This window comes from Centruroides vittatus, unplaced genomic scaffold (genome assembly GCF_030686945.1).
Source record: "Centruroides vittatus isolate TY-2023 unplaced genomic scaffold, ASM3068694v2 contig_620, whole genome shotgun sequence".
NCBI lineage: Eukaryota > Metazoa > Arthropoda > Arachnida > Scorpiones > Buthidae > Centruroides > Centruroides vittatus.
In genome coordinates, this window is record NW_027122381.1 from 1,684,134 (window position 1) to 1,696,570 (window position 12,437).

The 12,437-nt window shown below is 34.9% G+C and overlaps 1 protein-coding gene across 2 annotated transcripts in view; it reads left to right on the plus strand.

The window, feature by feature from the left end:
- Slu7 (Pre-mRNA-splicing factor Slu7) overlaps window positions 1-8,093 on the plus strand; it is a 45,637-nt gene extending 37,544 nt beyond the window's left edge. For both annotated transcript variants that reach the window (XM_067275415.1, XM_067275414.1), the window contains exons 14-15: window positions 5,843-6,025; window positions 7,769-8,093. In XM_067275415.1, coding sequence (XP_067131516.1) covers window positions 5,843-6,025; window positions 7,769-7,951 — 366 coding nt within the window. In that variant the 3' untranslated portion in view covers window positions 7,952-8,093. The remainder of the gene's footprint in view (window positions 1-5,842; window positions 6,026-7,768) is intronic.
- The last annotated feature ends 4,344 nt before the right edge of the window (window positions 8,094-12,437 follow it).

The window sequence follows — 12,437 nt, forward strand, 5'->3', positions numbered from 1 at the left end:
CTAGTGTGAAAAGCATGTGATTGGTGTCTCAACTCTGTGATCATATGTACTGTACTGTACATACCACAGAGACATCACATACTTGTCACTTCACCAAAATCAAGATTGTAACTGTGACATACACTTGCCAAATTTGTGTGTGTACAAATTCTGTGAAATATGAATGCAAAGGTTTAAAAGTTTGAAGCTTGTTAAAATTCCTTCTGTCACAAATGTCAGTAACAATAAATATGTAATAGGCAATCATTTACCTTTTGAAACATACTTATATTCACTTGTTCACCATAAACTCTGTACTTTTTCTACTTTGGAGACATTGGGCCATGGCACACTAATTGTGGAGCTCTGGTATAATGTATCTCTAACTCAACTAACTCATTCTGCAGTCCAGATTTTGAGTGCAGAATGGTTTTGTCTGAATCACCAATTCCAGTATCTAAACCTTTTACTTTTGTATTTATGGCTAATGAGTTTTCTATCAATATTATATTTTCTCCTAATATAGCCCTTATTGGTGGTTGTGAAAACACACAAATTGTAACACTTATTTCCCTAACTGTATTTTTGGGATTTGGTTCATAACATGTTATATCAAACCTATTTTACCTTGTAATTTATCCCCAGGCAATATTCAAAAGTTTGATAGTAATCTACAGATGAAATATTTCTGATGACTATGATATCAAAAAGTTTTAACAGCAATCCTATAAAAATACACTTCTATGCACTGACTTGATAAACAGTAATTAAAAAGCACAACCACATTACTCATTCTTGAACATCTATATGAAATAAAAACTTCCAATATTAAAGGTTAAGTGTGGGACACTTCATCAAATCAGGTGGCAAATCATCATTCATCTTTCAATTGGACTTCTAACATACTATGTATGGTGTCATACTAGCATGAATCAGTGTGCCTTCCTTTATTTAAATTTATATTGTTTTCATGCTTCCAAATTTCCACATGTTCTTTAAATTTCCTTTTAAATTGTTCATTTTCTTTGTGAAGAACTTTAATTTCATCTAAATCTGGGTGCAAAGACACTCCTTTACATGCTGAAACCATGGAAAATTTCTATACTTTTATCATATAGCAGTTAGGTGGTCCTTCATTCTTGTGTTTAATTTTCTCTTTTTTCTCCTCTATAAACTTTAGATGGTTGTCAAACTTTTCAATATTTCCTGAGGTAAATTAGATATGTATAATTGTGAGTGGCAAAATAATTTTACTTTGTTAGTGTTTAATTCTACATAAAATTTACTTATCGAGCATATTGTATTATTTAGACGTATTGCTGAAGAGGAATCACTAATGTATTGTGGTTCAAAATGCATTTAATTTTATTCTAGCCTAAAAATAAATTTGTTAATATAAGCATTGAATGTGAGTTTGCAGTGGTTCTAGACAAGTGACAACACGGCAGAAGATTAGTATCAAAATTATCATTAATTTGGTTTACAAGCTAAAAGAAATGGGTTTGATGTAACTTATTTTCCTATTTTTCACCTTATTATTCTCTTGCATTGGATGAGCCAAGTGATTCTACTGACACTCCTTGATTGGCCATTTTTTTAGGATTATTTAATGGTGATGAATTTGTGCAAAACTTTCACAATATGCTTACTTGGAGAGAGAACAAGAATAGAAAATATTCAAGCCCTCAACACAGTGCCGGGGCAAGACCTAAATTTGATGTGGGCAAGGTACATTTTGCGAGGCCCTCTGATGGTGCAAGAAGACGGATTTTATAAAATAAAAAGCAATTGAAACTGTCAAAGTTTTATTCATAAAAATGCAAACTATATTCTTTGACTAACATTAAAGAAAAATTTTAAAAAAAAAGAATTAAAGAAACAGAAATTTCCTGCTTTTAGCCTTACTGAACTCTTTTAATAATTGTATTGTAATTCAGCTTAGATGCTATATATGCTTCAATAGATAAAACTGCCAAAGCTGAAAGTCTTTCCTGACCCATTGTATTTCTTAAATAATTTTTTATTAGTTTTAATTTTGAAAAGCTCCTTTCAGGATAGGCAGTACTTACCGGTATTGTTAACAAAATTCAAACCACAATGTAAATATTTAGATAAATTTCTTTCAAGTTATTTTCTGTTATGTGTTGGAGCAGCTGTTTCCCATCTTTAATGAAGTTGGATAAATTTGGGATCATTGTAATTCTTCATATAATTCGTAAGGTTGGAAGTCACTGCTCTCACCCACTCCCAGGACTGAGTGTACAGTACATCTTGATAATTGTTTAATATTTGCTCTTTTGGAATATTTTTTAACTTGCTTAGATCATACAGAAAACCAAAATGTTCAAAATGTTGATTTAAAGACATAAATCTTGAATCCATATTGCTTATTATAGAATCAATCATGATGTTAAAAAAATCTGTTTCATACCGGCTTTTGGGAGACTGTATAGGTTCATTGCTGCCTTCATAATTGAACATCCTTTTCTTGTTGACTACCCTTTCATTTATAAAGTCTTTTGGCAGTTCATAACTGCTATTCTAAATAAATTGATAAGAGTCAGATGGGCATTTTTCGAATCCAGCGTGAAAGTAATGTAAACAGAATGGGAAATCCCCAGGCTCTGGCTGGCGGGGATTCCCCACGATAGCAGTGCAACACCAGCAAATGTTGCTAGACTAAAAAACAAATTCGGTATGTCAATATATTTATCGTTTTATGACGAGTAAAATTTTTTTGTTGCATTCGTGGCTTTTAAGTAATGCATAAACCTTCAGTGCGCGAGGCCCCTCGGACTGCGAGGTTGTAGGCGGTGGCCCACGTTGCCCACGCCTTACGCCATCTCTGCCTCAACATCTTCAATTCTTTTGTCTCGAGTGTGAAAGAAACTGATATCTGTGGCAATTGATGATGCTTCTGCACTGTCTGATCATGAACTATGTGGGCTTGTCAAAATCAAAAATCACAGTGATGTATTTTCTCACTGTTTTATCCATCAAACAGTTCTTTGTGCTAGGCTTTCAGAAGAATTATCTGTAATCAATGATAATGCTACATTCTTTAGTCCATTTGCTGTAACTTCACATATGAAATGTGTTAGGATCATTGACCTCTAATATATTTATTCTCATTCAGTCTAATTACAATGAAATAAAAGTTTAGTGGTTACGATGGTCTGGACTGGATTCTGGTCCATCCTACATCCTACTCAACTGACCAACCTCAAAGATGTACCTGAATCGCACATGTAGAGGTGACCCAACCAGATCCCTGGTCGTTAGGTTATCATATGTGCAAAAACAACCAACACAACAAAAGGAAGGAGCAAAGTGGCCACTTCATCATTGCATACTACAAAGTGTATCCTTCCGCATTACCCGTCTCATTGTAGAAGCAACATTCACTCTCTCTCTGAAAAAACTGTGTGCAATTTTACATCATCATCTGAGTTTTGCTTTGTATCATTTTTCCTTTCAATCTACATCATTATCTGTACTTCCTAAAACAGCTGCTATTTCTGAACTGTTTTCAGAACAAAGAAGAAAGGCAATGTTTACTCTCAGCCAATCACAACTACCCTTCACATAGGACACTTTTTTACAAGCTAAAATCTTTTAAATTGTCATCTAAAAACTGTCAATTTAATAACTATGATTTAAAGTCTATTAATTTAATGATGATAATTGTTGAACTTTCAATCCTAGATAACTGAGTACTGCTTTTGCTAACTAATTTTTACAGAAGCATGCATGAAGTTACAGCAAACAGACTATAGCTAACTTTGTTTCCTGCAAAGTCTTCACTGCATTCCTGTAAAAAAGATCTCAGAAGGTGAGATCTTTTTCACAGGAATGTGAAGTCAAAAATACTAATCTGTGCTGCATAGCAATGTCCTTTGGCTAAGAAAAAGATTGGATTGATGGGATAAAACAACATGGCACTTGAGCAATCTGCCAAGGGAGATGTTGCCCGGGAGGATTTTTATTGGAAACTGACCCCTAGTTAGGTGTCAGAAACATGAAAAAAACCCAGAGAACTCCAAGCAGCTAGACTGTTGATGAGGCACAAACTTATCTACCATCTTTTGATAGAAAAATTTCCTGACAAATAAGTATTTAAACCTAGAAAATTTATAAAAAAAAGTTTCCTATAAGAGACAATACTTCATCCTTTTCACACATCAGGAATTAACAGTCTTCTGGGCAGAGTTGACCTTTCTTTAGAGGTTTGTCATCTGCCTCAATATGTAAAATGTGTTTTACATATTTTAACATTTACATATGTAAACTTTTTTAATCAATTGTATAATTTTTAATTGATTGTGCCATTGCCATAAGGTAGATTTTAATGTTTTGTGTATTGAGGCGGACGAATAGCCTCTAAAGAAAGGTCGATTCCACCCGGAAGACTATTAATTCCCAACGTGTGTGAAAAGAATGAAGTTTAAGGACACATTTTATGTATTGTTTGTTACAGGAAATTTTTTAAATAAATTTTTTAGTTCATTTACTAGCATTAAGTGATTTTATCCACTCAGTTACTAGTGAGCTGCTAATCATTTTGGTATTCTATTCTGTTACATTATTTAAAGGGAATTTTAGTTCTGGGCTACAAATTTATACTCCTACCCATAAAATTCCAGATTGTTCTTACTTACTACTGGTAGTCTTAAAGAATAACATTAAGCGTACAACAACAATAATTCAGACAATCGAATTAAGAAAAAGTTAAAAAAATCATAGCCATATACTAAATATTCTTAAGCAATTCATTACACTTCTAGAGATTATTGCAAGCAGCAAATAAAGTTTAGTATCAATAAATGTAAGCGAGACGGGCAGAACATAATTTGTAATGCCACTTTATGCCGTTCGGAATAAAAGTAGACGAGAACCAAACGGACGGTCGAGACGGCGCACGATAGCGGCTCCAGGCGATCGGTCTCGTCTCGAGTAACGAGTATTCAAAAAAAAAAAAAAAAAAACGAGTTTAATTAATTTTAAAATCTAAGAAACAATTATTATTATTGCTAAAAAATTTAACAACGACATTAATCTTTGTTGCTGTTATTAATACACGGAGCAATTGTCAACCCACGCTGGAATTAATTGAAAATAATGTATAAAGATAGTGATGAATGATCTGAAAGATTAAGATTCCATTATAATTATTCTTGTTGACTGAATTTATGTAAGTGATTGATATATCTTATGTGGGTAGAATCAGGATGAATTAATCACATATGGAGGTTCAGTTATAAAGTGAGTAGACTTTATGCAAACCCTTTGAGATAGTGAGCTATTTAGGAATTATTATTTTAATTTATAAAAGAAATCAAAATACACTAATGGGTACTATGTATATTTAATGCATTATATAACTTATCATCTTTCAAAACATAAAATGCAGAAATATTACAAATAATTTCTTTTTATCATCTACATTGCATTTAAATTAGATATTTTGGGTAATTATATATTTCCCGATTAGAAGTTCAAGTGAAAAAGAAAACTTGCGCGAAGTGCATTGAAATATCTTAATTAGCAATTTAAGAAATGTTATTAAATAGTTAAATCAAATTTAGAACAAATTAATTAAAAATTAACAATACAACTTGAAATACACAGGTTAATCAAATCTCATGTTAAGCAAGGGGACCTGTATTTTTATTTATTAAATATCGGCGATTTAGTCTATCTTTTACTGACGGCCAATGCAGATGTTATATTAAGGCACATCTTTTTATCCAAAAGAATTACACCATTAAACAACTTAACACAAATCAAAAATAAAATTTTCCTTTTGAGTAGTTACTGTGTTTTAACTTTTAAAATATTTGTGTTTTTTTAAATTTAATTTTAGCTGTATCAAGAACAGATGCTAGAGAAAAAGAGACAGAAACGCTTGAAGAAGAAGCGACGTCAGAGAGAGAGTGCCAAAAGAAAAGCGGCAAAGAAGAGTGAAAGTTCGGAGAGCGAATCCATCGATTCGGACACTTCGGACGAGGAAAAATTAAATAGAAAGAAAACCAAGAAACTGAAAAAGGTATTTATCGTTTATAATTTTAAATAATGAAACAAAATTTCTCCCGTATAATTTGATGGGATAGTTTGTGGCGTCCACCAATATCGTCTTTTCTCTAGACTTTTTTTGGGAAAATTTTTCTGTAAGTACTTTCTTACAAATCCATTCTGCAAATTTTTCCATAAAATACGACAGATATTCCAAGTTGAAACGAGGAATTAGACGTCGCGACTTACAATGCCTTTTATTTCGCATTTGTTATTTCCATTTTGACTAATAATTAACCGGTTACTGTTCCTTTGCCCAAATACTAGTAATTTACTTTATCATTTTGGACATAAAACCCGATTATACATTAATAATAAATACTTTCAAAATATTCTTTTCCGCCAATTGATACTTTCAATAAGATTTCTTAATGTTTCTTAGAGATACATAATTTAAAGTGATATATTGCTCTGCCAAGGTTTAAGATGGGATTCCTAAGTATCGGAAATACTAAGTTTTATTATTATTTTTTTTTGTGGGAGTGATTGATGGATAGCTATTTTTAGATTAGCATTGTTTTATTTAATGGGGTTTGATATTTTCTATTAAATTAGATCATTCTCATATTTTTTACTCATTCCGCCCTCATTTGTTTATCTGTATTACTGCCTGCCTAAACTTAATTACACATTTGACCACTCCAGTGCTTTCCGGCTACTCCAAGACAAGACATTTTTATAACACCTACCCGTACTTATAGCAAAATCAAACTGATTGGTTTTGTATTAATTTATAGTGTTTATTTTTATCCCTCACGTCGAAGATTCTTTGTACGTTATACTAAATCTTAAAACGTCTTACTTCTATTATCTTTGTGCTTGGGAGAAAGGAGAAAAATGTACGTATTACTGCAGAACTACCGTTTATTTATTGTAAATGTCACCACAGAACTAATGCTCTATAGACTATGCGTAATGTTGCACTACTTTTTCTGTGCTGGAAAGATCACTCGTGCCCGAATAAATGTTAAAGTTTTTTCCTTTGGTAGGAAACTAGAACGAAAGGATTCCGCAACCGAGTCATTACGGTGATTGTCGTATTAGTTTTTGAATTAATTGGTCGGGAAGTGACTTGTTACCGAGGGAACACTGTTCTTTCTACACCAGCGGAGTCGACCTTCCTTTAAAGGTTCTTTGTCTAATTAAGTGTGGGCAAAGAAGATTTTCTAAAGAAATATCGACTTTTTTAATGTAAAATTTGTATTCCGGCAGTTGCAAAGGCTACTTGTAAGATTTTGAATTTTATTTATAACTTGTTTTCCACTAATAAATGAAGATTATATATTAGAAACTGTCGTCCTGAATTAAAAAAAAAATGTCAATTGGAATTTTTTCAAGTGGTTTCATAATTCGGACCAAGATAAAATTTGATTAAGCAAGTTTTCTTACGCAGTTAAGATGCTTTAATAGACAAATATTCCCCCAAAACTGCGTGTAAACGCTTCTCGAGCTACGATTGTGAGGAGAACATTACCACCGACGTAAATGTTACGATGTTTCTCAATTATGTACGATGTTTCAATTATTGTTTGTGTAAGAAACTACGCATTAATATAATTTTCTCTCTCATTTGTCTTTCTATTGTCGCTCGATTTGTTGGAAGTTTTCTATTACCGTTTTTTTTACGACCCGAGTCCAAATTGCACTATATTTAAGGAACATTTCTGTTGTTTACAGGATAAGTAGAAAACGTTTACCTCTTTATTTTCTTAAACAGGCTCTGGAAGAAGAGGAAGAATCTAAAAGAAAAGCGGATCGGCTGTTGGCCATGGACGAAAGGAAGAGACCGTACAACAGTATGTACGAAAGCAAAGCACCCACCGAAGAACAGATGGAAGCCTATTACATAAAACGGCAAAGACCCGACGATCCCATGGCCGCATTCCTGACCAAAGACTAATACGTACAGTACAGTACATATTGAATGTTTTTGTACGTAACTATTTGTACATAATATATGCCGTGTTTGTCTCTGTTTAATAAACATCGTAGTCGATTATTAATAAAGTATTATTCTTCGCTAAAGAATAAATTATAGTGTCTGCCAAGACTCGTTTTTGTCACGAAACTAGAAATTCCTTCGTCGTCCGTTATATAAATTTAAATGCGGTACGACCAGATTATCCGCGGTAGTTCGAACACGCTGCACCTCGGTTTTGGATTAAATATAGATTTAAAAGGGCACTTTTAAGCCTCCGTTTGTACGTTAAACTTTCTTTTCTTATTGTTCGTATACGGTCATTCATAAAAGTGGAGTATTCGTTTACGGGCTCGTCTCTGATAATCGGGGTTCCGTTTTTGTTTAAAGCGAGGGAGGTTATAATAACGACAAACTCCAGAAAATGCCTACGTTGACCTTAAAATTATTAAAAGTACATTTTTCCCTCCACTGCTTCAATAACATGTATTTGGTGATGAAGTGCATTCTTGCACTTTTATCGATAGATGGCATTTAAAAAATTTCAATACTTGCTGCAGTTACTGTCAACTTGTTTTTATTTACAGTTGTTTAGGCTGATTGAAATTGAATTTCATAAGTATTACTTTAATGTGGGTCTTTTTAATTATTGGGCGCAATTGGAGCAAAAATAAATTTTACGTCGTCCGCCGTTTTTTTCCCGCTGGGAGTCGAGAAGACGTCGCTTTCGTCGGCTCGTGCTTTCCAACACGCCCTAGCCGTCTCGTATTCACATTAGACGACGAGAAAATTTTTAACTCGCTTGGATCTTCTCTTTGTTTTGTGCTTTTTGCATCTAGCGTAAATCAAGTTTAAGTGGTGTGGTCGTAGTCAGTTATACGGGAATGCAAAATGTGGGAGAGGTAACAAGACTTATCGGGTATGCCGAAACAGGAAGCAAAATGCCGATGTTGTAACCGAGGAGAACGAAAGTATGGATAAGTTTGTGGACGAAATGTGAACAAGTAGCAAGACCGAAGTGGGCAAACAACAGTAAATGTTTTTGAGTAAAAGGATCCCTTGTCCGTAAGAAAAATAACGTGTGCTAGATCGTCTTTGGTTTCAGTGGCGTGCCGTGGCATTTGATGATAGGGAAGCCGTGTTTCTGTAAGAAGCCGACTTCCAGGGGCAATCAGTTAATTGCGCGTCAGTGATGGCCTAGGGTCCATTCGTACGTGCGTGGTGGCGGAAGAGACGTATCTGACAAAAACAGACAAAAAAGAAACATAAAATAAACATATACTGTGTACAAAATAGTTTGCTTTAGGACAATCAGCCGTTCGGACATCCTGGACGTCGATGTGGTTCTTAATTTAAAGAATTAAAACAAGCTTGGAAAAATTGTTTTTCATAATATTAAAATTATTAACATCTAAAAGTGATAAAAATTCTAAAGATTTTATGTCTGAAAATCTGTCAATATAATTACAGTATAATTAAAAGAATATTATAATTAAATATAACTTTACAAAAAAACGTACATAAAAATACGAGTAACATTAAATACTCTTTACTTTTTAAATCTTAAACAATTCACTTAGTCAGAGAGCTTCCTACCCAGTGGCTAAGGGATAGAATCGTTGGAAGCGTTAAACGTGTGTAGCTTCCACCAGCTAAACCGGCTGAGGTTGGTGCTCTGTAAAGCGCATGCGCCAACGCCTTCTGGCTGCTTTACACCATTCAGTTATTCTCACCGTGGAAACTGTCTCGTAAGCGCTTCCATTCCGCCATTGATATTCGAATATACAATTACAATAGAATTTTTCACACGTAGTATAGAAATTTGTAATAAGGTACATAATGCAGTTATAATAAAATATTAATTTTAATTAATTCAAAGTACGTTAAAATATGAAAATTTATATTTTATAAAATACAAGGGAAGGTCATTGGAAGGTGGAAGCGGCGCTTCCACCGCTTCCAATGACGGCACGCCACTGTTTGGTTTACAATGTTACCGAACACGTAAACAAACCTTCAGATCGGTACGCATCTGTGGTTATAATCCCCGATTCAAAATAAGGTGAAAGACGATTGAATAAGATCGTACATCGACTTAACCAGCTAAATGAAAACATAAGAGCCCTTTCCGGTATACGAAAACAACATCGGGCCAATTGGACGAAGCACGTGTTTTTTACCAAAATTGGCGTAAACAATGGGTTCTGGCAAATCTCATTATCCAAAAAATGCACAAACTTGGCAACTTTTTTCGTATTGGGGAGGTTTCCCCTTTGGACCGAGTGCCGTTCCCGAGATATTCCAAAAACAAGTTAGTCGGTTATTACAAGGGTTGACATTATGGTGATGTTATAATACAGTACGTAATCGGTTAACAAACATAATCCGTTCCAAGATTTTGTTCGTTAACCGGTAATCGATTTACCATAGGTTTTTATGGGAATCTGATTAATTCGTTTCGGAGACTCCAAAAATAAAAAAAAAATAAAAAAATGTATACTTTCTTACTACGTTTATTTATATGTAATAATAAAAATACATATAGGCCTATACGCAGTCTTGCATTTTTATTAGTCATGTTTTTTCCGTTTGTGGGGGTTAAAGAATCTGTAATGTCCATTGCTTTTCTCTCTCCGGGATTTTCCAGAAGTAATTAATAGCATTGTTATTGTAGAGATCCCAAGCCTATTAACCTCAACCTGCTTTGGATGCCACTCTCAGACCCGTTCTTCCGACATCCTCCCACTTCTTCAAAAGATCTTTAATAGCAGATATCGGCATTAATCCTGTTTTTCAGAAGAAAACACATCTCGCCGCGTTTCTTGGTGTTCATTCGAGAGTTCTCGGCGTTCTTCTCTCGTCAGATCCGTTGCAGGTTCCATTATGAGCTCTTCAAAGTTCTTTATTTCTTAGATATGATTTTTGTTACTCCTTTAGCTGCTCGAGTTTTCTTGATTATACTGTATCTTTCTTAGATAAGATTGAATTGCGGCCTACTTAGCCCTGTTCGAGCCATACTGCTCGGCAACATCGGACATCTTCCGCCCACTTTCTACCTTTTTTTTTTTTTTTAACTCTTTCCGCCCAGTGGGCACTAAGAGGGCCTCTTATAGCAAGCCCATTATGGGTTCGGCCAGGCCCACAATGGGGTGGCCGGGTGGTGAGAGACGGGGATCGACATATTCGGACGGACCACCCCCGAAAAATTTCTGGGGATTTTTCGACCCGCCCGGATTCGATCCCGGATCCCCAGGTCGGCAGGCTGCTAACCTTGACCGCTCGGCCATCCGGCCGCTCACTTTCTACCTTTGCTATTATACTCTCACTTTTCGAAAATAAAAACCCACGCAAAAACTTAAGGAGCGCCCGCCCGACAGTCTCGCGAATACTATAAAAGAATTGTTCCTGTCAGAAAAATAGAAGGCTGGAATTACGGGGGAGAGTTTCAAAGTTCGGAGGAATACTATCCGATCGGGATATACCGGGTTGAGCGTCGATGTCGTCGTCTCCCGCGCTTCGAAAATTTTCGAATTGTTTCCCGAAGACGAGGGAAGATCAATCGGTATTCGTTATTTTACGTCGCTTCTTCTGGTGTTTGTTCTGACACGAACACATGTTCAGGTTCATGTGTTCGTTGTCCGAACATAAAAAATCTTCCGCGAAAGTGATCGTTATCCGATTTGTTCGTTAACCGATCACCCACTGTATTATAAACAGATTGAGAAGGAACACGATGTAGTATGAAATTGTGATAAATTCTCAAATTTATATTGAAAAACTACGCATACAGAGTGATCGTAAGCTCCTCGTCTCCACACCTGGGCAAAAGGACCTAGACAGTCTCACACCTAGGATGCAATGAATAAAACCGTGTCTCGTGAATTAGTATTAACATAAAATACAAACGTGGCAAGCAACTATTGGTTGTCGACATCCCTCAAGAAACCCAGTAATGTCTGCCAAGAACTACGGGAAGAGATATTTGCACTTGTACTGTACAATTATCATTGTACACTGCAAGTGGTGAAAAATTAGTAAAAATAATAAACAAGCAAAAGACTTCATTTGTTTAGAACTGACAGATACTGCAAACACGGTTGACTCAGCGTAAGTTGTATCCAAGTATACTAATCAAAACGCCGACAATACAACAAATTATTTCATGTAAATTTGACAAACTTTTTCGATCTTACATTAAATTATTTACTGGATTTTCAAGATTTTGATTGATATACAGTACTTAGGCATCGGAAAAAAGTTAATTTCTGTAATTTGTATCGGCAGGCCATGCCATTTTGGGAACATCAAAACACCATCACTACAAAAAGGAATCATCCGAAGGACAGCCGAGTCATAATCTCACAGAAAATGAAAACAAACATGTTTGAGAAACTGCATACAGGACACCAATTAATTAATAAATGCGGATCACTAACCGGACAATTGTCTGGTGGCCAGGGATATCGGC